The sequence below is a fragment of the Engystomops pustulosus genome, chromosome 4, assembly GCF_040894005.1.
Source record: "Engystomops pustulosus chromosome 4, aEngPut4.maternal, whole genome shotgun sequence".
NCBI lineage: Eukaryota > Metazoa > Chordata > Amphibia > Anura > Leptodactylidae > Engystomops > Engystomops pustulosus.
The window spans coordinates 98723654-98751518 of NC_092414.1; the positions used below are offsets into that span (position 1 = coordinate 98723654).

A 27865-nucleotide genomic window follows, 5' to 3' on the forward strand; every position below is an offset into this window, starting at 1 on the left:
TGATAAATCTGCCACATTGAGTTTACATTCCACTAATATTCTGTCAGAAACCCAATGTTATGAAATTGTAATGTAAACGCAAATGCAATGTTACTGCTAAGGGGATGCGTGCAAGGTCCTTGTTATGGAAAATTACGGAGTGACAAAAACTCTCTCGGTTTATACAATTACAACTACTGAATAATTCACAAGTCAAATATCAGAATGTCCGATTCCAACAGTATACAATCTGAATGGCACATAACCATATTCAACCAATGAATTTGGTGGATAGGATTAGACAATATGAGAGGGTATGGTTTCATAGGCATGGAAGGAGTGGAAGGGAAAAGTGGAGTTATATCTGGGGAATATGGAGATGAGATATAATGATTTGGTTTTATGGTCTCCCCTTCTCTCCTCTCTCGATTAAGTAATTTTTTTTTCCTTCCATCGGTACCGGTGGGGGGAGCGGTGGAGGTTGAGTGGGAATGAGTAAGAATACGCACAGAATATTATGAATAACCCTAGAATTGGTGGGTTGGCTTACTCAGAATTATTATGTGGAATATGCATAAAACGATATTAATGTGAAGATTTTGTGATGTGACAATTAAGTCAATATAGTTTGGGGAAATAAAAAAAGAATGGCACATAACCATGAAAAAAGCATAGCAATGATAGCATTTTCATGGCTTCTGTAAGTTGGCAAAATTAATGGCAATTTGGCATAGTAAAAGTCCCCAGTCCTTTTCCTTTCCTAAAAAAGAGGGAGTCATGGGGACCAGCAAGGGTTACTTACGATCCTGCATGCCAGTTTTTCCCTACTAGAATTAATTGTAGCGAGCTGTGCACCAAATATATGACAAGGCCGGCACATCCTCATATATAAGGCACATGCTGCACGGAGGTGATGAGGCATTAAGACAAATGTGAAATTATCCTCAAAATTGTATGTTTGCTATCCCTTCACCCAAAGAATCAACATATGTATATACATGTGATGAAAGTGGGAGAGATGTTGCAAGGATGAGTGGTTTTCCATTACTTATCCCCTTCTATGTGTTGATTAAGATTACACTTCTTATCTAGAGAATATCTTACAGAGCTGAATCCCTACTCACGTAATCAGTAGTTACATGGCTTTGCTAGATGCCTACACTGATAAGAGAGGTGACTGCTGGCTTTGAGAATTTCCTTAGTGTGCTGCTGACTCAGTATAAGCAGGTTCCTATCTTTAATGTCTTCTGAGTTGCATAAGACTTTACAGACACCAGCAGAAGTCATGAAGCAGCATTTGGAGCCTGCTTAATACTCCCTCTTTATGCTTTTCCTAGCCTACATCACCAATGGTACCAATACACAGACTGAAGCTCAACTATAAATCTAAGTTTATACTCTACCATACAAAGTAGACTCTTACATTCGCTATCTATAGACAAGCTTATTAATGCAATGCCACTTGTATAAAATGAGGAACGGGGAGTACAGATTGACTATCCTATTTCTCACAGTATCCAAAAGAAAGTGGTGCCGTACATTGTTCTTAACTTCACAGCATCAAACGTTGTTATGAATACTATAGTTCTGTTCAGGCCTACAGTTCTGTTCTAGCCTACATGTTTAGGCTAGAAAATATAACCAACACAGAACCAGGCCTGATTCATCTTATTTATTACCATTCAGATGGGTGTAAAGTATTGCACCAATGAAGGCCTGTCCTGTCTATGATTCTCCCTGGCAGACACAAGTACAATATGTAGCATTTTGAGAGTAAATGGACTTCTATTCTGCATATATTATCATGAGATACACTTATTACGGTGTTATTTTCAATTAAAAAGTTTGGAAAAAGTTTTTTTTTTAACCATTTTCTATGTTAACGGCCCAGTAGCAGGGAAATGCTGAGCTCATATTAACCCTCAATGATGACTTATCGCTTTATGGAGGAAATATAAAAATGAAAGTGTCAGTAAAGATGTTCAGACTTGTATATTTCACCAAGAACCTTTGATGCTATAAGCACATGTGGATCAATGAACACTGTACATACTTATAACAGTAAACCCAATTCCAATATTTTTTTAGAAATGGAACAGCAGTGACCATCTTTGGCCAGCACATTCTGTGGCCATTGCCAATAAGAAGGATCTCACATCCTCTCCTGAGTCTTGTTTATATATGTGGTTTGCACAGGACAGATACAAGCAGCAGGAACAAACAATAAGATAAGGCTTTTAGCTAATCTCAGCTATCTGTTCTGGGTTCAGGAGGGGGTAAAAAAAACATCACCACAAGCCACAAGACAGTTATATGTTAGGGTACAGCATTTTCTACAGTAAGGATTAAATGGCACCTACCACCCCGATTCTACCTATAAAGGTAGAATGGGTGGTAGGTGGATGAATGGGACGTGAGGATAGCTCTTTTTGGGCTAATCCTCACGTCCCGGCTATCTTTTAGAAAATTCATCCATCCTTATTTAAAAAGGGGATACACCACAGGCAATTTATACGAAATAATTTAAAAATTAGCTTTGCATTGTTAAATATTTTCCAGAGTATCTGTTTTACAGATAATTTAGGTATATTCAGTAATAGTGATTATGCTAATTTAAGATAAAAAATATTATAAAAATATTATTGAAATGAAGCACCATGCAAATAGCCCAGGATACACCATGTTCCAAATTATGCAAATCATATTTATTGATTTTCCTAAATGGTCAAAAGTTACATGTAACATAGGGACCTTTTGTGGATATCACATTCACAATTCTTGTACCTGTTGAACTTGTGAGCTTTTGGAGAGTTTCTGCTTGAATTTCTTTGCAAGATATCAGAACAGCCTCACAGAGCTGCTGTTTTGATGTAAACGGTATCCTACCCTCATAGATCTTTTGCTTGGTGATACTCCAAAGGTTCTCTATAGGGTTAATGAAGATCGTAGCCACACCACGGGGTGGCACAGTGGCTAAGTGGTTAGCACTACAGCCTTGCAGCACTGAGATCCTGAGTTCAAGTCCCATCCAGGTCAACATCTGCAAAGAGTCTGTATGTTCTCTGCGTGTTTGCGTGGGTTTCCTGGTAGGTTGGTTAGATTGTGAGTCCCATAGGGACTGATCTGGCAAGCTCTGTTCTGCGCTGTGTAATCTGTGTGAGCAATATAAATAAAGGATTTATTATTATTATTCTCTCCTTTTATCCCCATAGCAGCCAATGACACAGAGGTATCTTTTGCAGCATGAGATGGTGAATTCTTATGCATGAAGATGATTTTGCTGGATTCTTCTTTTTGTACCATAGAAGAAAAGTGGTCAGTCAGAAACTCTATATACTTTGCCAAGGTAATTTTCAAAACCTTCAGGAACCCTAAATGGGCCTACCCACTGTCTCACCATGATTCAGACCCAAAACATGACTCCGCCACCTCCTTGCTGATGTTGACGCCTTATTGGGACATGGCGGCCATCCACCAACCATCACTACTCCATCCATCTGGACCATCCAGGGTTGTACAACACTCTTCAGTAAACAAGACTGTTGGAAAATTAATCTTCACGTATGCAACCATTTCTGCTTGTGAGCACTGGTTAGGGGTGGCCAAATAGTATGTTTATGCACCACAGCAAGTCTTTGAAGGATCCTAAACCTTGAGCTTCGCCGGACTCCAGAGCCACCAGCAGCTTCAAATATCTGCCTGATGGTTTGTAATGGCAATTTAGCAACTGTTCTCTTAATCTGATGAACTTGCCTGGCAGAAACCTTCCTTATTCTACCTTTATCTGCACAAACCAGTCTGTGCTCTGAACCGGCCACAAATCTCTTCACAGAACGATGATCACGCTTAAGTTTTCGTGAAATATCTAATGTTTTCATACCCTGGCCAAGGCATTGCACTATTTGACGCTTTTTCGACAGCAGAGAGATCCTTTTTCTTTTCCATGTTACTTGAAACCTGTGGCCTGCTTAATAATGTGGAGCATCCTTCTTAAGTAGTTTTACTTTAATTGGGCTCGCTCACCTGGAAAATTAATTAACACAGGTATCTGAGATTGACGTCATTGATCCAAAGAGGCCTGAGACACAATACCATCCATAAGTTTCATTGAAACAAAAAATTTAATCTTTATGACACTTGCCATATATTCTTTTCCATGTATTTTTTGAATAAATTGAATTGTTTATATCATATGAAACATGTTGATACCCATTTTGTTGTGGTTTTATTCATTTTTAATTAATATTTTTTTTACTTTGTGGTCAGACACTTTCTAAGCGAATTGGATTAATAGTTACATTTGTATTGAACATACTATGAAATCTATTAACTATAAATTATATCACTTAATTTTATGAAAGCATTTAAACCCCTCTCCAACACATTAAATGAAGCCAGTACTTCTTGCTGCATTTGTGTAAATGTTACTTTATAATGCTTCATTAGCCAATCACTGTGGAAAGCTGTGGACCTGGTTATGGCATTGGCCTATTTTATCCCCTACATGACGCACTAAGATGACAAATGTCTTAATTACACATTACCTATGCAGTAACCAAATTTTTTCACCAATTTTGCTGCATTTGGAATATTCCCGCTTCCCAGTACATGGCATAGAATATTAAATACAGTCACTGCAAAGTGCAATTTTATTTTTGCAGAAAACAAGCCATCACACAGCTCTTGGAAAAAGGATGCAGAAAGTTGATGGAGGTGGTAAATAGACCTCTTTTAATGTATATAAACAAGAGAAGGGCAATTCATCCATTAATTAACAATATTATACATTTCACAATTATTACTTATAAAAGTGGAAGTACAGAACAGGACGACATTTATGAGTTTATTCTCACATTGGCAGCCTACCTAGTGGCTGCTTACTCATCCTGCCAGCCTGCTAAAGCCTGCACTGTAAATACACTATGATTCAGGCCTTTAGGGTCCTCAACTAGTTAAAAGATATATAAATGTAAAGTTATGCACTTGGGCCAAGGAAACAAAAAGTATAATTATGTTCTAAACGGTCAATTACTTGGTAAAACTGAAGCTGAAAAGGACTTGGGGGTATTGGTGGATGGTAAACTTAATTTTAGTGACCAGAGCCAGGCGGCTGCTGCCAAAGCCAATAAAATTATGGGATGTATCAAGAGAGGAATAGATTCTCATGATAAAGACATAGTTCTGCCCTTATACAAATCCCTGGTCAGACCACACATGGAATATTTTGTACAGTTTTGGGCACCGGTGTATAAAAAGGATATAGTAGAGCTGGAACGGGTGCAGAGGAGAGCAACCAGGATTATTAGGGGAATGGGGGGACTAGAATACAATGACAGATTACAAAATTTGGGATTATTCAGTTTAGAAAAAAGACGACTGAGGGGAGACCTCATTACAATGTACAAATACCTGAACGGACAGTACAAGGATCTCTCCAAAGATCTTTTTATACCTAGGCCTGTGACCAGGACAAGGGGGCATCCTCTACGCCTAGAGGAGAGGCGATTTTACCATCACCATAGACAAAGGTTATTTACTATAAGAGCAGTGAGACTGTGGAACTCTCTGCCGCAGGAGGTTGTTATGACGGACTCTATGTACATGTTCAAGAGAGGCCTGGATGCCTTTCTGTAGAGTAAAAACATTTGTTTAATTCTTAAAGGTTGGACTTGATGGACTTTTTTCAGTCTTATATACTATGATACCATGTATGTATTATCCATTGCTATCATCCAGTACATGTGGCTGGCTGACATGTTATAACCAGTTTTCTTATTGTGACTCAAGTTGCCACCCATGCAAGTTGTTAAAATAATCTCATCAGCCAACTAGTTAACCCGTAGGTTTGGAATTTCACTAGGCCTTGTGAAATCCCCCAGCCCATTGCTGCTCGGTGCTATAAAGCTAGCAAACACTATGACAATGGCAGTTGCTAAAGGTGGCCACATACATAGCGGTAAAGACAGCTGAGCCCACTGATGAAACCAGGCTGCTATGTGTATGGAGGAGTCTGGGCTGAATTTCATCATATCCCACCCTTCTGTTCTCACAGGGGACAATACACCACCAGATGTGTCTAGCAGAAACCCCTCTCCTCAGTAAGAACACATGCACACACAGCCAAACCAAATGTTCATGGATACACAGGTGTCGACAAAGGTAACGTTGACGCTTTAGCCAGAAACTATTGAGGGATTGCGCCCACACGTTCAGCTTTTCAGATGCAGTTTTTGAAGCCAATTGCAGATGTGGATTATAATGGGGAGAACATCTTATTGAGAAAAGCTGCAACTCCTCCGTTTTCCCTACCCTCCTGGTTTGGACATCAAAAACTGCATCTGAAAAACTGAACGTGTGGACGCACCATGAAAGTATCTGTCCTACTTACTAAAACAGCTTTACTACTCTTCAAACGTAGTCACTTGGGCACATTTAGTTACAAGGTCACCAAAGTTCACTAAAAGTGCATTGTCCGTGTATACTGCTGCGTGCAGCGATTCACTATGATCGTGCGCCAGAAATCATGAATCTGGCACTTCCCTGCAATGGTCTGACAGAGTTCACCATCTTTTTTGTGGTGCTCCTTTAACATAGGGCGTGCAACACAATTTGCAAGTTAAATATGGCGCTTGGTCCAAATCAGTCAGACCGACCGACGGCACACCCCCTAATTTGTGTCTCATGGAAGCCAGCGCCGCTGTATCACAAAAGGGTCGCGTTCGACACAATTCAAGTGCAGACACTTCTTAAATACCTGTGCAAGACGTTTTAGCCATGGATAATGTGCACGATCCGACAAAAGTGCATTGTGCGATCCTTAGTAAATGAGCCCCACTGTGTTTGTGTCCTGCTCTTTGTTTAAAATATTCTCAGAAATGAGAACACATGGTGCACGTTCCTCTTCACGAGTGTTTAGGTGTAAATGCACATGTTATAAGGAGAAACTGCTCCCCACAGCTTGGGAAGGAAGCCTTAAAGGGAACCTGTCTCTAGGAATGTGGTTTTAAGCTGGTTCCTTTGCTGTGCAGATTTCTAAAAATGCCTTTGTCAGCATTCTGAATCATTTCATTAGTTTATACAAGTTTAATTCACATTATCTGGCTCCCTGCCATCAACGTGTGGCGAGTCCGAGAAAGGGGGCAGCAGCAGCTTGTATGTGTCTGGGTCAGCCTCCACCACACTCACTCACCCCTACCCACTTCCTGTCCTGTAGCATAGAGCAGGCAGGGGAGGGAGGGGATGGACACAGGCACACATAGGCTGCAGCTGCCCCTTCCCAGGATTCAAAACATGCTGCTGGCAGGACAGAAAGTTGAATGGTAGGATTGTTATCCCAGTTGCTCGTTCACCTTTTTCTACCACATTTTTTCATATCAAGGCTGTGGTTAAGAAAATGGCTGTTTATAATTTGGGTGAGAATCAAAAGGAGTGGACTGCTGCTTCAAAAGCCACCACACACAGATGTATCCAGGACATGGGCTACATGTGTGACACTTGTAACCCATCCTGACAAGCCAATCCTGACCAAAAGCATCTTACTGGGGCCAAGGAGAAAAAGAACAGGGCTGTTGCTCAGTGGTCCAGGGTGTTGTTTTCAGATACAAGTAAATTCTGCATTTTATTTGGCAGTTAAGGTCCCCAAGGAAGAATGGAGAGGCACAATCCAAGCTGTTTAAGTGAAGTTTATACAATCAGCGATGGCATGGGGAGCCAGGTCCTCTGCTGCTGTAGGTCCACTATGTTTTATCATGAACAAAGTCAGCACACATCATGCTTTCCCAAGCTTTTTGGAGATGGGATTTTCATTTTCCAGCAGGACTTGGCACCTTTCATTGGCCAGAAAACTCAGGTATTTGTCAAGAGGATAAGGAGAGAAAACAGACCATATGCAGAGGTTGCTATCGAAGCAACCGCGGCCTCCATAACACCTCACAGTTCCATCAGTTGATCGCTTCCAGATAGTTAGATCTTAAATGAACCAAGCATTGAGGGAATTTACTTGTCATTTGTCCTATATTTCTGTGTTCAAAATTTTTATACACTTAGTTTTATATAATAATCTTATTTTCTGAGATAATGACTTTTGGGTGTACATTGTTATGGTAAAGATTTGGACTGGTGATCATTATATTAATGATAATGCCTAGAGTTACCACAAGGGGGAGCTCACTGAATATTGTTAGGACACTGGACTAACAAAACAGTTTGCAGTGGCTCATATGCAGCCCCTAGTGGTGGCAGCAGGCAGCACGATCAGCTCTGGGCTAAATCTCCTTTTTGGATTAAAGCTACAGATTCTGCGGTTCTGGAAGTCCACAGGCAGCAGTAGGTGTCTTCTTTGAAAACTGGCCCTTGTCCTATTACAGTAGTCTATTGCTGTGAGTGTGGACACTTACTACATACTATTACTTTAACCCCTTAGTGCTCCACGCCATACTAATACGGTGCTGACTCCTGCGATTAGCGCTCAGTGCAGTACTAGTACTAGACATCACCAGAACAATCGGATCGGTCCCACCCACCGACCGTTGCGATCGGCCAGTTAATCCTGACTGGCCAATTGCAATGTTTATAGGATGAAGACTTGTTTTCAGCTCCCTCCTCTTCCTCCAGCGGCTCCATTGTGGTTTGGTATCACTGGAGAGAGGAGCAGTGTGCTACTGTTTGCACCAAAACACTATTTTCCTATCTGATCCTTATTGATACCTATCTATTCCCTCCTGCGTCCTGTGTGTTCACCGTGCGTGATCACACCTGTCTTCCCTTTTTTCCCCCTATCCCTGTGTCTGTCCCTTCTGAACCCAAACACAATTTTCAGTGCGCTGTGTTAGCGGTGTTCTGCACTGGACGCACTTTTCAGTGCGCCGTGTGAATAGTACTGCTCAGTATCTTTAGCGGTAGTTAGGTTGCCTTAGGACAAGCTAGGTGCATTTGTGCAGTGCACATAGGGTTTTGTGTCTTTTTTGTGCCTGGTATTATTTTTTTTTAAAGCGCTGTAGGTGTACCCATAGTTGGGTACACTTATCTATTTTTTTTGTGTACCATCTCAGCGGCTTGTTAGTGTGGTTTGGTACGCATTATTTCATTTTTTTTCAGTGCCGGCTAGAGGGTAGTTGGGTGCATATAATTACATTTTTCTGGTGTACATTCTCTAGTTTTTTTCTGGTACACATCCTTATTTTTTGTGTGCAATGTCTCAGAAGACGCACACCATGTTGGAGGCATACAACATACTTGCTTCCAGTGACCTGGAAGGACCTCCGAGAAGGCGCCGGAGGGGGCCTGGGGCTTCTACGACTGAAGGGCCCGGGGCTTCTGTGACTGAAGGGCCCGGGGCTTCTGTGACTGAAGGGCCCGGGGCTTCTGTGACTGAAGGGCCCGGGGCTTCTGTGACTCCACATGGGTAGCCCCAGATAATTATATCCCTCAGGTCCCCCACTTTGTGGGCCAACCTCGAATTAAATTTGACACGGTAGGGCTCAGAGCTGTTCACTTTAAGTTTTTTTTTTATGAGGAGCTGTTGAATTTAATTCTAGTCCAGACCAATCTCTACGCTACACAGCAAATTGCCCAAAACCCCACTTCATTTTATGTACAACCCCACAGCTGGACCCCTATCACTGGAGATGGAGAAGTATTGGGGCATAATACTTCTTATGGGGATTGTAAAGAAGCCATCAATCTGGGACAACAGAAGCACAGACATTCTGTACCAAACCCCGAAGTTCCACATGGAGATCAGCAGTATGCGCTTTGAAACCATCCATAAGATGGGTGCACATCGACCACACACAGTGCCCACACAGAGATGACCCGAGTTATGATACTTTATTGAAGGTCAAGCCCATTTAAGATCATTTTAGTGCCAAGTTTGCCCAGGCATATACCCCAACCAAACATGTGAGCATAGACAAGTCCCTGGTACAATTTAAAGGGAGACTTCAATGCCCAATAAGAGGGCAAGGTATGGCGTGGATTTGTATAAGCTGTGTGAAAGTTCATCAGGGTACACATACAAGTTCAGGGTATATGAAGGGAGGGACTCCACTATAGTGCCCCCAGAATGTCCCCCCTTCCTGGGTGTTACAGGGAAGATAGTTTGTGATTTGGTGCACCCCACTGCTGGACAAGGGCTACCACCTCTACCTGGACAATTTCTACACCAGCACTACCCTGTTTAAGTGCCTCGCTTCCAGAAATACTGCGGCATGCGGCACTGTACGCAGAAATCAGAGCGTTCTCCCTATGTCGCTCTTTGGGAGAAAACTTAAAAGGCATGAGAGCAGGGCACTATGCAGCATCTCTGTATTGTGTGTTAGGTACAAGGACAAGAGGGAGGTCCTTGTATTAACCACAATACATGGGCACACCACCACCCATGTCCCAGTACGAGGTACCAATACAGAACCCCCAAGCCGGACTCTATTTTGGATTATAACAAGTACATGGGAGGGGTGGACTTGTCGGATCAGGTGCTTCAGCCATACAACGCCATGCGGGAGTCGAGGGTGTGGTACAAGAAGTTGGCCGTACATATCATGCAGATAGCACTATATAATTCTTATGTGCTACATAAATGTGCAGGCCAAAGGGGAACTTTCCTGGAATTTCAAGAGGTGGTAATAAAGAACTTTCTTTTTGGAGACCAGGAAGGGGGTAGCACTAGCACTTCTTGAAGCAAGGCCATATCACGCATTGTACCAGGGGAGCATTTTCCAGGAGAATCTCCCCAAACTGCCTGCAAGGGAAGGACACATAAGAGGTGCAGGGTGTGCTCAAAAAAAGGCATTCGGAAAGACACCATTTATCATTGTGAGACAGAAAAACCAGGACTATGTATGAAATATTGCTTCCGAATTTATCATACATTCCTGGATTTTTAGATTACCAGGTTGTTATCCTGATGTACTATGCACAGTTTATACATTATGCCGCACCTTCCCTTCTAAGCCCTGCCATGTACCCAGCCTGTAGATTACTGCCCCATATGGGGTATTTGCGTAAGACCTGGGAGCAGAGTGGATTGCACACTATGCAGTCTCCCTCCAAGAGAATAGGAGAGAGAACAGGGGAGATAAAAAGACAAGAGCGCTCTCCTAGTGTATTAACAACGATGAGCACGTGTAGATAGAAGATTTGTCCAGGTGGACTCTCACCTATTCCATGGTTAGTATCAGCATATCATCCTTATGGTCCAATGGGTCCTGGCAGCTCGATTTTTTGGATTGAAGCCCGTCCTCCGTATTCCAGGGTCACCGGGGATGGTATTCCAAATGAAAAAATGCAACCTGACTTCTCCACAATCACGCGGACCCGAGCGCTCAAGAACCTTCAGGACACTCGATATTCTACTATCAACGTATGTTTATTATTTAAAAAATAATAAAAACGCACTGCTGCGACGCGTTTCGGTCCGGTACTCGGACCTTCTTCAGGCAGTATAAGAAATTACACAGTCTGCTGTTACAAATATAGGGAAATACCGGAAACAAAGGCTTTCGGTGACTGCTTTAGCTTCCGGTTCGGAGGTTAACCGGGAACGGTAGGACATAAATAACTGTTTTTAAATAAAAATTCATAAAATCTTCTATGTGTGATAAATATTAAAAACATTTACATATCCACGCAATGGTAAAAAATACATTAATTCAAAAGTAAAAACTTTTTTTGTGTCTTTTCAGTGTGTGTCAGATGATAAGCTAATTGTATCAAACTAGATAGGAGAAATGGTAGGATTTTACCTTAGCGGGCCTCGTGTTGGTAAAAGAGTGGCCCCAGGTATTATTCAAATTAATTCCATCTCAGGGAATTTAGATATCACTTTGGCCGGTAGCCTTGGTGAGGCATGACGCTGTTGTAATGTGCGCGTCAGCTAAGGAGGCCGAGAGGTTACACTTCGGCTGGTAGCCGTGGTGATGCATGACGCTGTTGTTGTGTACGCGTCGGCTACGGAAGCCGAGAAGGATCAAAGGACCACTCGCGGCAAGCGGACTGGCGCTGCCATTACAGCGCTGCAGAGTTGCGCTGGAGAATAGATGAAAAAAGCTCCCCTGATTCCTCACAAGTGAACCATAATACAAATGGACCATAGTGATTAGAGGTAAGTATGATTAACCTTTTTACGGGGGTATACTAACTTGTTGGATATATTCAACATTAGTTATTAGACGGATTCGATCACTTCGTTTAGACCTAAAGGGTGAAGAGTGCTAAGCTTAAATATCCAGTAGGACTCTCTTCTATTTAGGCTTTTGACTCTATTCTTTACGTCGATTGGAATTTGCTCAATGGGGATTACTGTGATTGTTCCAAAGTTTAAACCTACAGTCATCTTTTTTAGAGATTGGCCCGACCAGACCCCTCACCCCGCAGAGACCCCCTATCGATCCCAGCACTCCTCAAGACAAAAACACGAGAAAATCGAGTCTATTGAACTACTTCATACCCCTAAACACTCCAAAAGCGGAAAAAAGAAAAAAACACATAGAGGAAGAAGAGGAGGAAAAAAGAGAACAGGGAGACAGGAAAAAAATCGAGACAAGAGAGATACACACGAAACGGTCAACCTATAGCCCACCAAAAAATGGGAATGAAGGGACAGTGAAAATCTTTAATCTCTCTACCCATAATCTTACTAAGGAAGAAGAGAGCCTCTTAACAAAAGGTTTAAACTTCTGCCCAGATAAAAATACTGATGACTTTGAACTTTTTGTAGATTTAAACCTCTACATAAAAAAGTTAACACAAAAAAGATATTTTAAAATTAAAGAGAGAAAGAACGCGGGTGCAATGGAACCAGCCCAACAAGTAGACCAATTTTTACACCAGAATGTAAAGGGAAAGTCCAATTTTAATCCTATACAACATCGAGGACACTATATAGACACTTTCTATAGTCTGGTCTCAGAAGACTTCAAAAAGATTCGAAGTCAACAAAAGAAAAAAGACAAAAAAAACTTAACCGGAGCTGAAGAACTAGCTCTGAAAAATCTAAAACAAAACACGAATATAGTTATAAGATCGGCAGATAAAGGTGGAGGGATAGTGATACAAGATCGGGAAGCATATATTAAGGAAGCTCTAAGGATCTTAGACGATCCGGTTTATTATGCACAATTAAAGACAGATCCTACCAAAAATTATATAGAAGACTACACACTTCTGATAGATAGAGCATATAAAAACAATCTTCTAAACACGAAAGAGAAACAATTTCTAAAAGTTAAATCACCCTGCCTTGGCTACTTTCTATCATTTACCAAAAGTACATAAGGATGCAATAAACCCACCGGGACGCCCTATCACTTCAGGGATAGATTCGCTAACATGCAATCTATCACACTACATCGACCTATTCCTGCAACCACTAGTAAAAGAGCTTCCGTCCTATTTACGAGACTCTACCAGCCTAATAGCGGATTTAGAAGACTTTCGATGGAAAGAAGAATATGGCTTTCTTACTCTCGATATCGCATCACTGTATTCTAATATTAAACATTATCTTGGACTGGAAGCATCCCGCTGGTATCTGGAGGAAACTAAAAACATACCACCAACACAAGTTGATTTCTTGATAGAAAGTCTACAATTTGTACTTGAGCATAATTATTTTCAATTTGAAGAACAACTCTATTTGCAAAAATGCGGTACGGCCATGGGAACTCGAGCCGCCCCAAGCTATGCAAATCTTTTTATGGGGCGGTTCGAGGACCAATATATCTATGGCTCGACCCAATGGACAGCGAACGTCGTCTACTATAAAAGATATATAGACGATCTGTTCTTCGTATGGAGGGGAACAAAAGAAGAAGCCAGATCCTTTACAAACCAGCTAAACGCCAATTCATGGGGTATCACATTTACAGAAAATTTTAATAAAAATACCACAATCTTTTTAGATTTAGAAATCACTCACAACAAAGAAAACATTGTAACTAGAACCCATTTTAAGAAAGTGGATAGTAATGGTTTTCTGGATTATAAAAGTAGCCACTACCAAAAATGGCTAAAAAATATTCCATTTAGCCAGTTCCACCGTATAAGGAAAAACTGTACCCACACTGCAGACTACACAGAACAATCAAAAAAACTAAAAGAGAAATTTAGGGAAAAAAATTACCCGATACCTATTATAAATGAGGCATATACAAAGAACCTGAAACGCACACAAAAGGATTGTCTGAAACCAAAACTGAAAAACAGAGAAACATTACAAACTTTTTCAGCTAATTTTCTCACAACTTTTGACAAAGGGAGCAATCATATAAGGAAAGTCCTGAACAAACATTGGGGGGTACTTCTAAAAGACCCCTACCTAAAAGGGCTAATACCCGAACATGCGAAAATTACTTTTAGGAAAGCAACTACCGTAAAAAATATAATTGCCCCCAGCAAACTACGAAAGATCAAAACCAAAGATACCAAAAAACAATCTACATCTGGCACTAAAAAATGCAGGCACACAAAATGTATGTGCTGCGATGTAATCCAAGATGGAATTACCACTTTCTCGTCAAATAGTACAGGAGAGGTTTTCAATATAAAACAAAATTTATCATGTGCCTCTGATTTTGTTATATATCTTATAAATTGTAGTTGTGGTCTACAATATGTGGGGCGTACCGTTCAGACACTTAGAGTTCGGATGAACGGCCATAGACATAAAACAAAAATAGGGTATCTAAAACACAGTCTGTCGAAACATTTACTTTTAGAGCACGAGAAAAACTTTGGAACAATCACAGTAATCCCCATTGAGCAAATTCCAATCGACGTAAAGAATAGAGTCAAAAGCCTAAATAGAAGAGAGTCCTACTGGATATTTAAGCTTAGCACTCTTCACCCTTTAGGTCTAAACGAAGTGATCGAATCCGTCTAATAACTAATGTTGAATATATCCAACAAGTTAGTATACCCCCGTAAAAAGGTTAATCATACTTACCTCTAATCACTATGGTCCATTTGTATTATGGTTCACTTGTGAGGAATCAGGGGAGCTTTTTTCATCTATTCTCCAGCGCAACTCTGCAGCGCTGTAATGGCAGCGCCAGTCCGCTTGCCGCGAGTGGTCCTTTGATCCTTCTCGGCTTCCGTAGCCGACGCGTACACAACAACAGCGTCATGCATCACCACGGCTACCAGCCGAAGTGTAACCTCTCGGCCTCCTTAGCTGACGCGCACATTACAACAGCGTCATGCCTCACCAAGGCTACCGGCCAAAGTGATATCTAAATTCCCTGAGATGGAATTAATTTGAATAATACCTGGGGCCACTCTTTTACCAACACGAGGCCCGCTAAGGTAAAATCCTACCATTTCTCCTATCTAGTTTGATACAATTAGCTTATCATCTGACACACACTGAAAAGACACAAAAAAAGTTTTTACTTTTGAATTAATGTATTTTTTACCATTGCGTGGATATGTAAATGTTTTTAATATTTATCACACATAGAAGATTTTATGAATTTTTATTTAAAAACAGTTATTTATGTCCTACCGTTCCCGGTTAACCTCCGAACCGGAAGCTAAAGCAGTCACCGAAAGCCTTTGTTTCCGGTATTTCCCTATATTTGTAACAGCAGACTGTGTAATTTCTTATACTGCCTGAAGAAGGTCCGAGTACCGGACCGAAACGCGTCGCAGCAGTGCGTTTTTATTATTTTTTAAATAATAAACATACGTTGATAGTAGAATATCGAGTGTCCTGAAGGTTCTTGAGCGCTCGGGTCCGCGTGATTGTGGAGAAGTCAGGTTGCATTTTTTCCATATGGGGTATTGGTATGGGGTACCCGGGAGAACCCGCATCATGATTTTTGACATAATGAATATTTTTTACTATGCATCATGCTTGGGGTCCACCTGTGGGGTTAAAATTCTAACTATACCCCTAGATTAATTCATGGAGGGGTGTCGTTTACAAAATACGGTCCGTTTTTAGGGGTTTCTACTGTACTGGTCCCTATTGGCATTTACAAATGCTTCATGATGCCAAAAACAACAAAAAAAAAGTACAATGCCTGTGATTCAAATGCAAGTTATTCCCTTTTGAGCCCCGCCGCAGATTATTGCAGCCTATGGGGGTAACCTGCAGAATGATTTTTGATGTGTTTCCCCCAGTGGCATGAGTTGGGCAAAATGCTTTTGTCAATACAATGGCATATTTGATAAATTGCAATACAATTTTTAATCTGCACTACAGTACTCACTTTGAATTACATTTGAGCCAGCATCTTAGGGGTTAAAATTCTCATACAACCCTACGTAAATTCTTTGAGGGGTGTCCTTTCCAAAATGGGGTCACTTCTTGGGGGGTTTCTATTGTACTGGTACCTCAGGGGCACCCCCAACACCAATCTAGTGAAAACGGAGCTCCAAAACCTAGATTTTGCTCCTTTCCTCCTGAGCCCCGCCGTGTCACCATCCTGCAGATTATTGCCGCCTATGGGGTACTGCCCTAACCGGGGTAACCCGCAGAAGTTGCTACTAAAAGCAGGGACAGCGGATAGCTTCAAGAAGGGTCTAGATGCCTTTTTACACCTAAATAACATAGATGGTTATGTTATATAGAATTGTTTCCCCTAAATCCCTTCCTCATCAAATCCCTTCCCTTCCTTGGTTGAACTTGATGGACAAGTGTCTTTTTTCAACCGTAGAAACTATGAAACTATGAAAACTTGAAACCTTCTCACATCCTTAAACAAAAAAATGGAAACGTAAAATTATGGAAATTAAAAGAAGACCAATGGCAAAAGGTTGCTACAAAAAAAAAAATTTGTGGTTGGTTTTTTTGTCCAAAAAGTATAACATTTGAAACTTTAAAATATGTAATTTTTTCGAATTTTTCCTAAATTACTGAATAGTTGCCCCGAAAAAAAGAAAATGATCACAGAAATGACACTGCTAATATAAACTACAAACAGTCTCAAAATCACAGGGATATCTTAAAGCGTTGAAAAGTTATTATCAAGGAAGAGACACTGGTCAAATTTTAAAAAAGGTCTGAGCCTTAACGTACAAACAGGCTGCGTCCTTAAGGAGGTCTTTGGTTGCCAGGATGGTGTTTTTGTACCTGATCCCTTCACAAGTGAGTATTTTCTTCTCCTTTGTTATAAAGTCTTATAAACTGATATTAATACCCACAAAGTACCTTACCATGCCCAGTACCCCTGTGAAGCAGGACAGGGATACGCTGGGTCAACACTGATCACACAGAGGCATTGGGCATGTGTGAATATTTGGCACCAGAAGAGGATGATGTCGCCGTGTAGGGGGCAAGGTTAGGACTGTAAAAGAACTACAGGAGGCAGGGTAGCTTGACTCTAAACTGGAGGTCCCCCGCCTCCTTGAATTTAATCAACGGTGGCATCAAATTACTATTTTTGTTTGTGGAAGTTATGGCTGCTGACAGGTTCCCCTTAAGGACATCTTCCATCAGTTTGACTAATGGTAGATGTGCAGTACTTACAAGAAAAGTGATGAAGTGTGATGGAAGGTGCAGTATTCAAGAAAAAGAATTTTTAAAATATTTAGATTAGCCAGAGGCATGCAGCTTACTTCACTTGAGCACCTTTTGGAATCGCCGTATTTTAATCTATGCACACCACACACTGTCATAGTCCTGCCTAAAGACCTTGGGGATAGCTCACCCCCACACTCACCGCTCTCCGGCTCTCTCCAAGCTCTTAGGGCGTTGCCAAAAGGAGCCCAGGTGACGTAAGCCAAGTGTCTCTGGCTTATCTGAATATTTTTTAAAAACCCAATTCCTTGAATACTGTGCCATTCCATCAAATAATAAGAACACTTCCACTCCGTAATAAAGACAACAATCAAGTAAGTTCTACACATCTACCATCAGTCAAGCATCAGTTAAGCTGCTAGTGTAAGCTTTGCATATGTTTTCAGCTTTGAATCCTAATGTTCTAATTTGCTAAAGATCAAAAAATCCGTAGCAGAAAGCCATTTCCATTGCAAATTTTTCCATGTGTGTACGGGATGCAGATACCCTAATTGTTTGCTACAAGGCTTCAGGTGTCAGGAGGATAAGGTACATTTAACAGAGTCTGCACCATCTTGTGGCTTACGAGTCACAAAAAACTATTCCCCACAATACAGTCTTGCATAACAATAACTAGAAATTAATTACATACATGGTAGTGCTTTGTGCGATGGCGTTTGATGAAAGCTCTGCCCTTCTAGATACATGAGGCTGAAATATACCGATGCATCTGGCGGCCAACCAGGCCCTGCCTGGTGCGGAGTAGAGCTTTTACCAGCAAACGATAAAGGCAGGAATGTCCCCAGCTGACCCACTCCACCGCTGGATCCTCCCCCACCTATTCCTTGGTGTGGAGGTGGTAAAGGCTTAAATAACTGCATTGCTGAAAACTGACACAGATGCCGTAATACCGTACGGGCAATGGCAGTGCATGGGGAGAGGAGGAGGAGGTGAGCGCAGCTCACCCCCGCCCCTGTCCATAGAGATACATGGCGCACGGCGGCGTATTACAGGAAAAGATAGGATATGTCCTATCTTTTTCCCGGGTACGGAGCCGCACGTGTGCTGCACCGTACCGCTCCCGTAGGGCGCCGTGCGCCCATTGCCGTCTATGAAGGACGTATATCGGCCGTATATACGTCGGCCGCATATACGTCCTCCATATGGTAGTGTGAATGTAGCCTAACTTTACAGCTTTTTTAAAAGGGAAAACTAAGATATATGGATTAAAGAAAACTTTAATAACATTAAACTTATCACTTAGTACTCCTGAGATTAAATCACTATGGATTTAAAGTGGGGGAATAGTATTTCAAATCAAAAGTAGAATGGTTGAGGGTTAAAAATGTGTCAGATTTCTTAATTAAAGATGTCAAACATGTACCAACATTGTTTAAAGGGGTATTCCAGGAATCAGCATAATTCATATACAAATGGGTCCTTAAAATATAAGCTAATATGTAATTAGTTGTTATTTAAAATGTTGCTCCCATTAGCAGGAAATGCTGGTGACATAGACTGTAATGAAGAATTAAAATGCTACTGGCCCTTTAATCAGTCCGTTAATTTCCTCCGCGCGGTCCGTTGTGGAGCAGACACAGGACAGAAGATGGCCGCTGGTCACATGTCCACATCACATGTCCAGCACCTGCCTGGGCAGGTCATGTGATCACCACTAAGTTTGGCCGTAGTTGGTTGGTTACAGTGCATCCAGTATGACCAGTGTTTTGGGATGGCAGTACACACCATTACTATGGTAACAGAGCAACAAAACCTGTTACATCATCACTGGGAGCAGAGCATAAGAGGGAGGAGGAGTTACTGAGAACTAAAGCATCTTGGGACTTGTAGTTTCCAGTATCAGCCATCTTGGTGATAACTCTGCATACTTTAGATAGGCCATAAAAATGTGAATCATAAAATCTAACTATTTAAGCTCCGTTTTGCGAATAATGACATCGAGTTTTGTTACATTCATTTATTTATAGCATTATGGGTTTTTGTATTAGACGTTCATATTCCCGGAATACCCCTTTAACAGTAAATGGACAATTTTTACAACATTTGCTACTTTTTATACTAGTTCTACTTTTTAAACTGATTGTATCGGACATTGAAAGGCTTGGATTCTTACTGTCAAAATGTATAGCACACAACACCCACTAGATGTCACTAGAACACCACGTAAAAGCGTGAGCATGGTTTGCCCATACAGCAATCCTTTGCCTTTGTATTTGTGTTGCACTAGGGAAATGACAGCTGTGTATAGGTGGTTACCTGTATTCTGGGTGGCGAGTCACAGGTGGCTCTCCTCTTGCCCACCTGTATCCTGGATCTTCCTATAATAAAGTAGTAAAATAAATAAAACAGCATGAATGATTGCTATTGTAACTTTTAAAGCTTATGCAACAATAAGATACTTTAATAATTAAAAGTAAACAAACAAAATAAAAGCATACCCCTCTATATGGTGGCGCATTTCTTCTTTCATATGAATGGGAATCATCAAACTCTCTGTAATACGGTTCATTGTACTCTTCATAGCGATGATATCCTTCATCATCTGGTCTCCGGACCATACTTACAACTCTGTGATAATCTCCCTGTATGTACATAAGGAAAAAAAAAAAAAAAGATGTAACTTCTACATATGTATCTGCGTACAATGCAATGCAAAATATGTTTGTTTAACCAGCTATTTCCTTGCTGTTCAACCCAGATTATATGTATTACTGACTTGCTCTTGGAAAGGAGATAAATATTTAATGTTGAGGTGCTCTGCAAAAAAGTTTGTGCCGTCGAGACCATCTTAAGTCCCCAGGACCAAAATCTGTCCCTTGCTCCAGAAATGAGTCTTGCAGTCAGAGAACAGGCTGAGCATACTATCCTGGAGCGGAGCAATGGCCGCTTTGGCAATGCACCAGTGGCTGACCGTGCCTGACAGCTCGTGCAGGCAGCGGACATCCTAATGTGGCGAGTGTTTTTCCGGGAACGCTAGTGTAAGCCGAGTGCAGTAGCACAGTTTTGGGTTGCTGCTAGAATAAATTTCTTTTGGTCTACTTTCCACCAGTTTACAGCACCCAAAAATGGCTATGACAAATTAATTGTGTCAAAGTTTCCACGCCCCTTTTCGGAGCAGAGTCGGAGCAGGCAGAAAAAGCCATTTTTCTGGCGCCGCCAGCTAATAAATGTGTCAGAAAGCATTTTTTCCAGATGTGATCATTTATTAAAATGGTATTGCCAGGTCTACGATACATCACTTATATTCAGGATAGGTGATAAATGTCTGTGGGACGACATAAAACATCTGAGCACTAAACTCCACTTCTTCTCTGCAGTCCTATACAGATGAGTTAGGCAGCATTGTGCGACCTGTTCTTGCAATCATATGGATTATAGGTCTATAGGTGACAAGTTCTGGGAAGCAGAGGTCTCACTACATTTGTCCCAGAATAATAAAAATTAATCTCTTATCATTTTTAAAGGGAACCTGTCACCAGATTTTACCCCTCCAAAAAGCTTAAGATAAAGAACTGGACATACAGGCAATTAAAAAAAAACTAGGGGGGGTGCTCAGCTGTGTGTGCTCTATGCGAATAGACTGCACCAGTCGCATGTATGTTTAACATCTGCTCAATTTCTGCCTTTTTGTGATGTTTTTGCACAGGAAATTCTCAGATTCCTTAAACATAAAACTGAGCAAAAACTTCCCCCTGTAGTAGCAGTGGACCCACATACACCACCTCCTATGTGGTGTAGTTTAGTGATTAAATCTGCGGTCTATTGAAAATTTTCAGTTGATAAATGTGGTGTATTTTTTCCGCCATCGCGTGACTTGTTGCGTTTTTTCCCCTCGCTAAAACTCCCCCCGACAATAATGCGCCAAGCAGATAAATAGGACTAATGATAAATCTCCCCCTAGACCTTTATCTGCAGCTGCTTGCATTTCCAATTATATCTTTAGCTGCCTGTATCTCTGGTTCAGTAGCTCACAAGGCCATAACCTGATGTGATCTGAAAGATGAGATCCTTATCTCATCCTTTTGACACAAAACGTTTTTTGGTTTCTAGGTACTATAGAACAGAAGATAGCGGCTTCTGAAGTGACACTACCCCTGTAACTTTGGGGGACATTTTTTATAGGTAAGCAGAGGAGATTTCACATAAACTAACATGTTTCTAGTATACGTTCACTCTTCCTCCCTCAATCTTTCTACCTTCTGGCAAGTATTTTGGTTGCTAATGATGAAACTCTATGGACTGGAGGATATTTATGTGTATAGGTTACTGTAGTGGTATAGTATGTTAGTATGGATGTGCAGAAGTCAGCATTATGAGGGAAAGTGAGGGAAAGTTGCTCTGGTCTCAGTATCCTTAGCTGATGTCAAAACCAAGTACTGCCTATCCACCTTAGGAGAAGCTGGGATGATCGGTATATCAGGCTGGATCTCAGGCTAGGAAGAAGCCAGCAGTATGATGTAGGCATTGTTGGAATTCTTGTCATCTCTCCAGCTGTGCTAAAAGAATTTTTGGCTCACTAACTTTAGAGTTAGACTTTAAATTAAATCTACCATCAAAATCAAGCATGGATAAACCAGGGACACTTACTCATAGACCCAGGCACTGGTAATCTTCTTTTGCAGTGGGTACGGAAAGTATTCAGCCCCTTTAAAGGAAATTTACCACTCGGGTAGGCGTGATTTAACAAAGTACACTTACAGGAGGGCCTTTTCTTCTTGGTTCAGGAACTTCTCTTCATTAGTCCTGAAACACCAAAGATTAAAAAGACTTTGTAGAATATGCTAATTGGGGCCGGGCGCTCCTGTGGACGTCGCACAGGCGGCCTGGCGATCTGACAGTTCCTAATCATGCATGCCTACAGCGTGCTCTATGGTACCCACCCACCCCCTGGCTCTCGGGAAGTCTTGTGCATGCGTGGTCCAGGTCTCAGTTAAGAAGCTGGCTTGCACTCACAAGACAATGGCACGATTGTGCACACTCTAGGTGTGTATAATTAGGAACTGAAGGAGCGCTGAGCCACCAGTGTGATTCTAGAAAGTATTTTTTTAATCTTTAAGGACTAATGAAGAGAAGTTCTTGAACCAAGGGAAAAAAAACCTGTAAGTGTACTTAGTTCAATTCATGTGTACCCGAGTGGTAGATTTCTTTTAAATTTTTCACTCTGTTTCATTGGTAAGATTGTAAAAGTTCTTATTTTTGCTCATTAATGTACACTCTGCTTCTCCCCCCCCCCCTTGACAGAAAAAAAACAGAAGTGTAAATATTTTTGCTAATTTAACTCCTCTCGGACTGCCCGCTGACTTTAGACGTCAGCAGGTGCAGGTCCGGAGTCTGCAGCGACGTCTTTAGACGTCGCTGCAGTTTCTGCTGCTCCCGCGCTAATCGCGGGAGCAGGACCCGGTCTCCGGGTGTCAGAGGCACCCGGAGACCCTAAGGAGAAGGGAGATGCGGTTCGTTACCGCTTCTCCCTTCTCCGATCCTCCCTGCATTGCGCTGAATGAGCGCTATGCATAGAGGAGCTGAGCGACTCGGCGGTCACGTGACCGCCGGGTCTAAAAGGGTTAATCAGAGCTGCTGGGCCTAATTAGACCAAGTACAGCTCTGTTCACCTGTGCCAGTGACAGGTGGGCATTTACCCTGTAACTGAGGCTCTTATAGATGCCTCAGTTACAGGGGAAAACTTGTAATAGAAAATAAAAAAGTAAAATGTAAAAAAAAGTGAAAATGTCCCCCAGGGGTCTTTTATGACCTCATGGGGGACAAAGTAAAAACACACTGACACACAAAAATTAACCCATTCACGCTCTGCATCCGATATATCGGATGCGAGCGCTACTTGCATGGCATGGCAGGCGTAGCGTGGAGGAGCAGGCGTAGCGTGGAGGAGCAGGCGTAGCGTGGAGGAGTAAGCGTAGAGCACGCAACGCCTGCCCCTCCACGCAAAGTGCTGAAGTGCCTAGGTATAAGGACAAGAGAGAGGTTGCATCATGATTCTTGGGATGTTTGTCTCCCGTGGCAGGAGCTGGGCACAATATGGCATAATAGCTATTTTGTACTATCCATTATGCATCATCCTTGGGGTCCACCTGTGGGGTTTAAAATGCTCACTACACCCCTAGATTAATTCATGGAGGGATGTAGTTTTCAAATAGGGTCAGTTCTCAGGGGTTCCTACTGTACTGATCCCTGAGGGCATCTACAAATGTTTTATGGTCCCAAAAAAAATGTAAATGTCAGTACTCCAAATGCCATTGTCTTCCGAGCCCTGCCCTGTCTCCATCTTTTAGATTATTGACATGTACCCGGGAGAACTTGCATGATGATTTTTGGGGTGTTTGCCTCCAGTTGCATGAATTGGGTAAAATACTTTTGACACTACAATTACAAATTTAGAGAAATTGCAAAGCTAATTTTACTCCACACCGTTCAATTTGTGTTACATTTGAGCCAGGATCTTATGGGTTAAAATGCTCATACAACCCTAAATAAATTCTTTGAGGGTTGCTCTTTCCTAAAATGGGGTCACTACAGGGGGGTTTCTATTGTACTGGTACCTCAGGGGCACCTCAACACCAGTCTAGTGAAACGGGTGCTCCAAAAGCTAGATTTTGCTTGTCCCTTCTCCGGCCTGCTGTGTCCCCAGCCTGTAGACTATTGCTACACATGGGGCATTGCCATACCTGAAGTAACTCACTGAATGATTTTTGGGGTGTTTATCCACAGTGGGATGAGTTTGGGCTGAATACATTTCTTCCTACTTTGGCACATTTGAGAAAACAATGCAATTTTTACACTGCCCCCATCATTTTGTATAACATTTGACCCAGCATCTCAGGGGTTGAAATGTTCATACAACCCTAGATAAATTCTTTGAAGGGTGCCCTTTCCTAAAATGGAGTCACTACTTGGGGATTCTAATGTACTAGTACACCCCAACACCAGTCTAGTGACAAGGGTGTTCCAAAAGCAAAATTTCGCTCCTTCCCTTCTCAGCCCTGCCGTGTGCCCAGCCTGTCAATTTTTTGTACATGTGTGGTATTGCCGTACTCGGAACAACCCAAAGAACTATTTTTGTGGTGTTTGTCTTAAGTGACATTATTTGGGCACAATATATTAGGTGCTAAAATGACATTTTTGAGATAAAAACTCAATTTTTAATATGCACCATTTACTTTGCATTAAATTTTGACCATCATGTTGGGGGTTAAAATGCTCACCACACCCCAAGATAAATTCTTTGAGGGGTGTAGTTTCTAAAATGGTATAATTTCTTGGGGGTTTCTATTGCACTGGTACCTCATTGGCCCTGCGAACATGACATGACCCTCTAAATCCAAACGTGTGAAAGCAGAGCTGCAAAAGCAAAATTTCGCTCCTTCCCTTCTCAGCCCTGCCGTGTGCCCAGCCTGTCAATTTTTTGTACATGTGTGGTATTGCCGTACTCGGAACAACCCAAAGAACTATTTTTGTGGTGTTTGTCTTAAGTGACATTATTTGGGCACAATATATTAGGTGCTAAAATGACATTTTTGAGATAAAAACTCAATTTTTAATATGCACCATTTACTTTGCATTAAATTTTGACCATCATGTTGGGGGTTAAAATGCTCACCACACCCCAAGATAAATTCTTTGAGGGGTGTAGTTTCTAAAATGGTATAATTTCTTGGGGGTTTCTATTGCACTGGTACCTCATTGGCCCTGCGAACATGACATGACCCTCTAAATCCAAACGTGTGAAAGCAGAGCTGCAAAAGCAAAATTTCGCTCCTTCCCTTCTCAGCCCTGCTGTGTGCCCAGCCTGTCAATTTTTTGGCACATGTGTGGTATTGCCGTACTCAGGACAACCCAAAGAATGATTTTTGGGGTGTTTGTCTAAAGTGGCATGGGTTGGGCACAGTATATTAGGTGCTAAAATGACATTTTTGAGATAAAAACACAATTTTTAATATGCACCATTTACTTTGCATTAAATTTTGACCATCATGATGGGGGTTAAAATGCTCGACACAACCCCAGATAAATTCGTTCAGGGGTCTAGTTTCCAAAATGGTATAATTTCTCAGGGGTTTCTATTGCACTGGTACCTCACAGGCCCTGTGAACATGGCATGGCACTCCAAATCCAGACAGGTGAAAATGGAGCTTCAAAAGCAAAATTTTGCTCCTTCCCTTCCCATCCCTGCTGTGTACCCAGCCTGTCAATTTTTGGCACATGTGTGGTATTGCCATACTCGGGAAGACCCGCAGAATGATTTTTGGGTTGTTTGTCTAAAGTGGCATGGGTTGGGCACAATATATTAGGCACTAAAATGACATTTTTGAGATAAAAATTCATCTTTTACTCTGCACCATTTACTTTGCATTAGATTTTGTCCAGCATGTTGGGGGGTTAAAATGCTCACTCCAACACCAGATAAATTCTTTCAGGGGTCTAGTTTCCTAAATGGTGACATCATTGGGAGTTTTCTATTATACTGTTACTTCAGGGGCTCTTCAAGTACACTGTGGCACCACAAAACATTTGCAGTCAATTTGGCCTTCCATAAACCCAATGGAACAAACTCTGTTCTGGACAGCACTGTACGACTAAAGAGCAGTTGACATCCACGTGTCTGGTATTACCGTACTCGGAAGAAGCAGGGCAAAAATTTTGGGATGTATATTTACCTCAAATTCATTCTGAATTTTTCCATTTTAGGGCTAAATGAAAATAATCTTATTCAAAAATTGAAATTTCAAAATTTTCAATCCATTTTTGTTTGCTTCCAGAGAAAGATTTAAAGGGTTAACAGACTTCTCAAATGCTGATTTGAATAGTTTGAGATGTTAGGTTCATAAAATGGTGTTACTTGTGGAGGTATATAGTACATAAGCCTTTATAGGGCACTTCCAAACTGAATTGGTCACTAAAAATGTATCATTTTTCAAATATCTTGAAAATCTGAGAAGTTGCTACTAAAACTTGAAACCTTCTCAGATTTGTAAAAAAAAATGGAAATTTAAAACAAATTATAGAAATAAAAATAAGACCAATGGCAAAAGGTTTCTACAAAAAAAAAATTGTGTTATGGCTTTTTGTCTAAAAAGTATAACATTTGAAATTTGAAAATTGTCATTTTTATTCAAATTTTTCCTAAATTATTGAATTTTTACCACCCCCCCCCCCAAAAGAAACAGATCACCAAAATGATAATACTAACATAAACTACAATATCTCACGAGAAAACAATCTCAAAATCACAAGGATATCTTAAAGTGTTGAAAAGTTATTACCACAGGAAGAGAAACTGGTCAAATTTTAAGAAAAAGGTCTGAGCATTAACTTAAAAACCGGCTGCGTCATTAAGGAGTTAATAAACCAGAAAAACGGAAATATCACATGGTCATAAGTATTCAGACACTCATCATTTTTATTTCCTTCTGTCCCTCCTTGAGGTGGTTCTATTCCTTCATAGGAGTCCAGCTGTGTTTAATTAAGCTGATTGGACTTGATTAGGTAAGGCACACACCTGTCTATATAAGACCACACAGCTCACATTGCATGTCAGATCACATGGGAATCATGAAGGAACCGTCCAAGGAGCTCAGAGACAGAATTGTGATAAGGCACAGAACAGACCAAGGTTACAAGAATTTCGGCAGCACTCAATGTTCCTAAGAGCACAGTGGCCTCTATAATCCTTAAATGGAAGAAGTTTGGGACGACCACAATTCTTCCTCAACCTGGCCATCCAACCAAACTAAGTAATCGTGGGAGAAGAGACTTAGTGGGAGAAGTAAAGAAGAAACCCAATATCACTTTGGATGAGCTCCATATCACTTCGGCACTTCAGTAGTCGGGGGCTTTATAACAGAGTATGCAGACGTAAGCATCTCCTCAGTGCAAGAGATATGAAAGTCGGCACACAGTTTGCAAAAATACACATGAAGGACTCCCAGACTATGAGAAATAAGATTTTCTGATCTGTGAGACAAAGTTTGCACTTTTTGTTGTTAATTTTTGCACTGCTCATAATCTGCCAAATACAATCCCAACAGTGAAACAAGCATCATACTATTGGGGGAGGGGGGGCAGAGCAGCTGGTTGCAATTCAAGGAAAGATGAATGCGGCCAAGTACAGAGATCTCCTGCATGAAAACCTCTTCCAGAGTGCATTGGACCTCAGACTGGGCCAAAAGTTCACCCTCCAGAGCCCTGACCTAAACCTAACTGAGCATTTCTGCGGAGACTTGAAAATGGCTGTCCATCAATGTTTACAATCCAACCTTAGGGAACTGGAGAGGATCTACAAGGAAGAATGGCAGAGGATCCCCAAATCCAGGTGTGAAAAACTTGTTGCATCATTCCCAAGAAAACTCATGGCTG

The 27865-nt window shown here is 41.4% G+C and overlaps 1 protein-coding gene across 2 annotated transcripts in view; it reads right to left on the reverse strand.

Annotated features, from left to right (window-relative positions):
* PPHLN1 (periphilin 1) overlaps window positions 1–27865 on the reverse strand; it is a 67905-nt gene that overhangs the window by 34981 nt on the left and 5059 nt on the right. For both annotated transcript variants that reach the window (XM_072146865.1, XM_072146864.1), the window contains exons 4-5: window positions 19936–20079; window positions 19754–19815 (exon numbers count right to left, since the gene is read on the reverse strand). In XM_072146865.1, the coding sequence (XP_072002966.1) occupies window positions 19754–19815; window positions 19936–20079 (206 nt within the window). The remainder of the gene's footprint in view (window positions 1–19753; window positions 19816–19935; window positions 20080–27865) is intronic.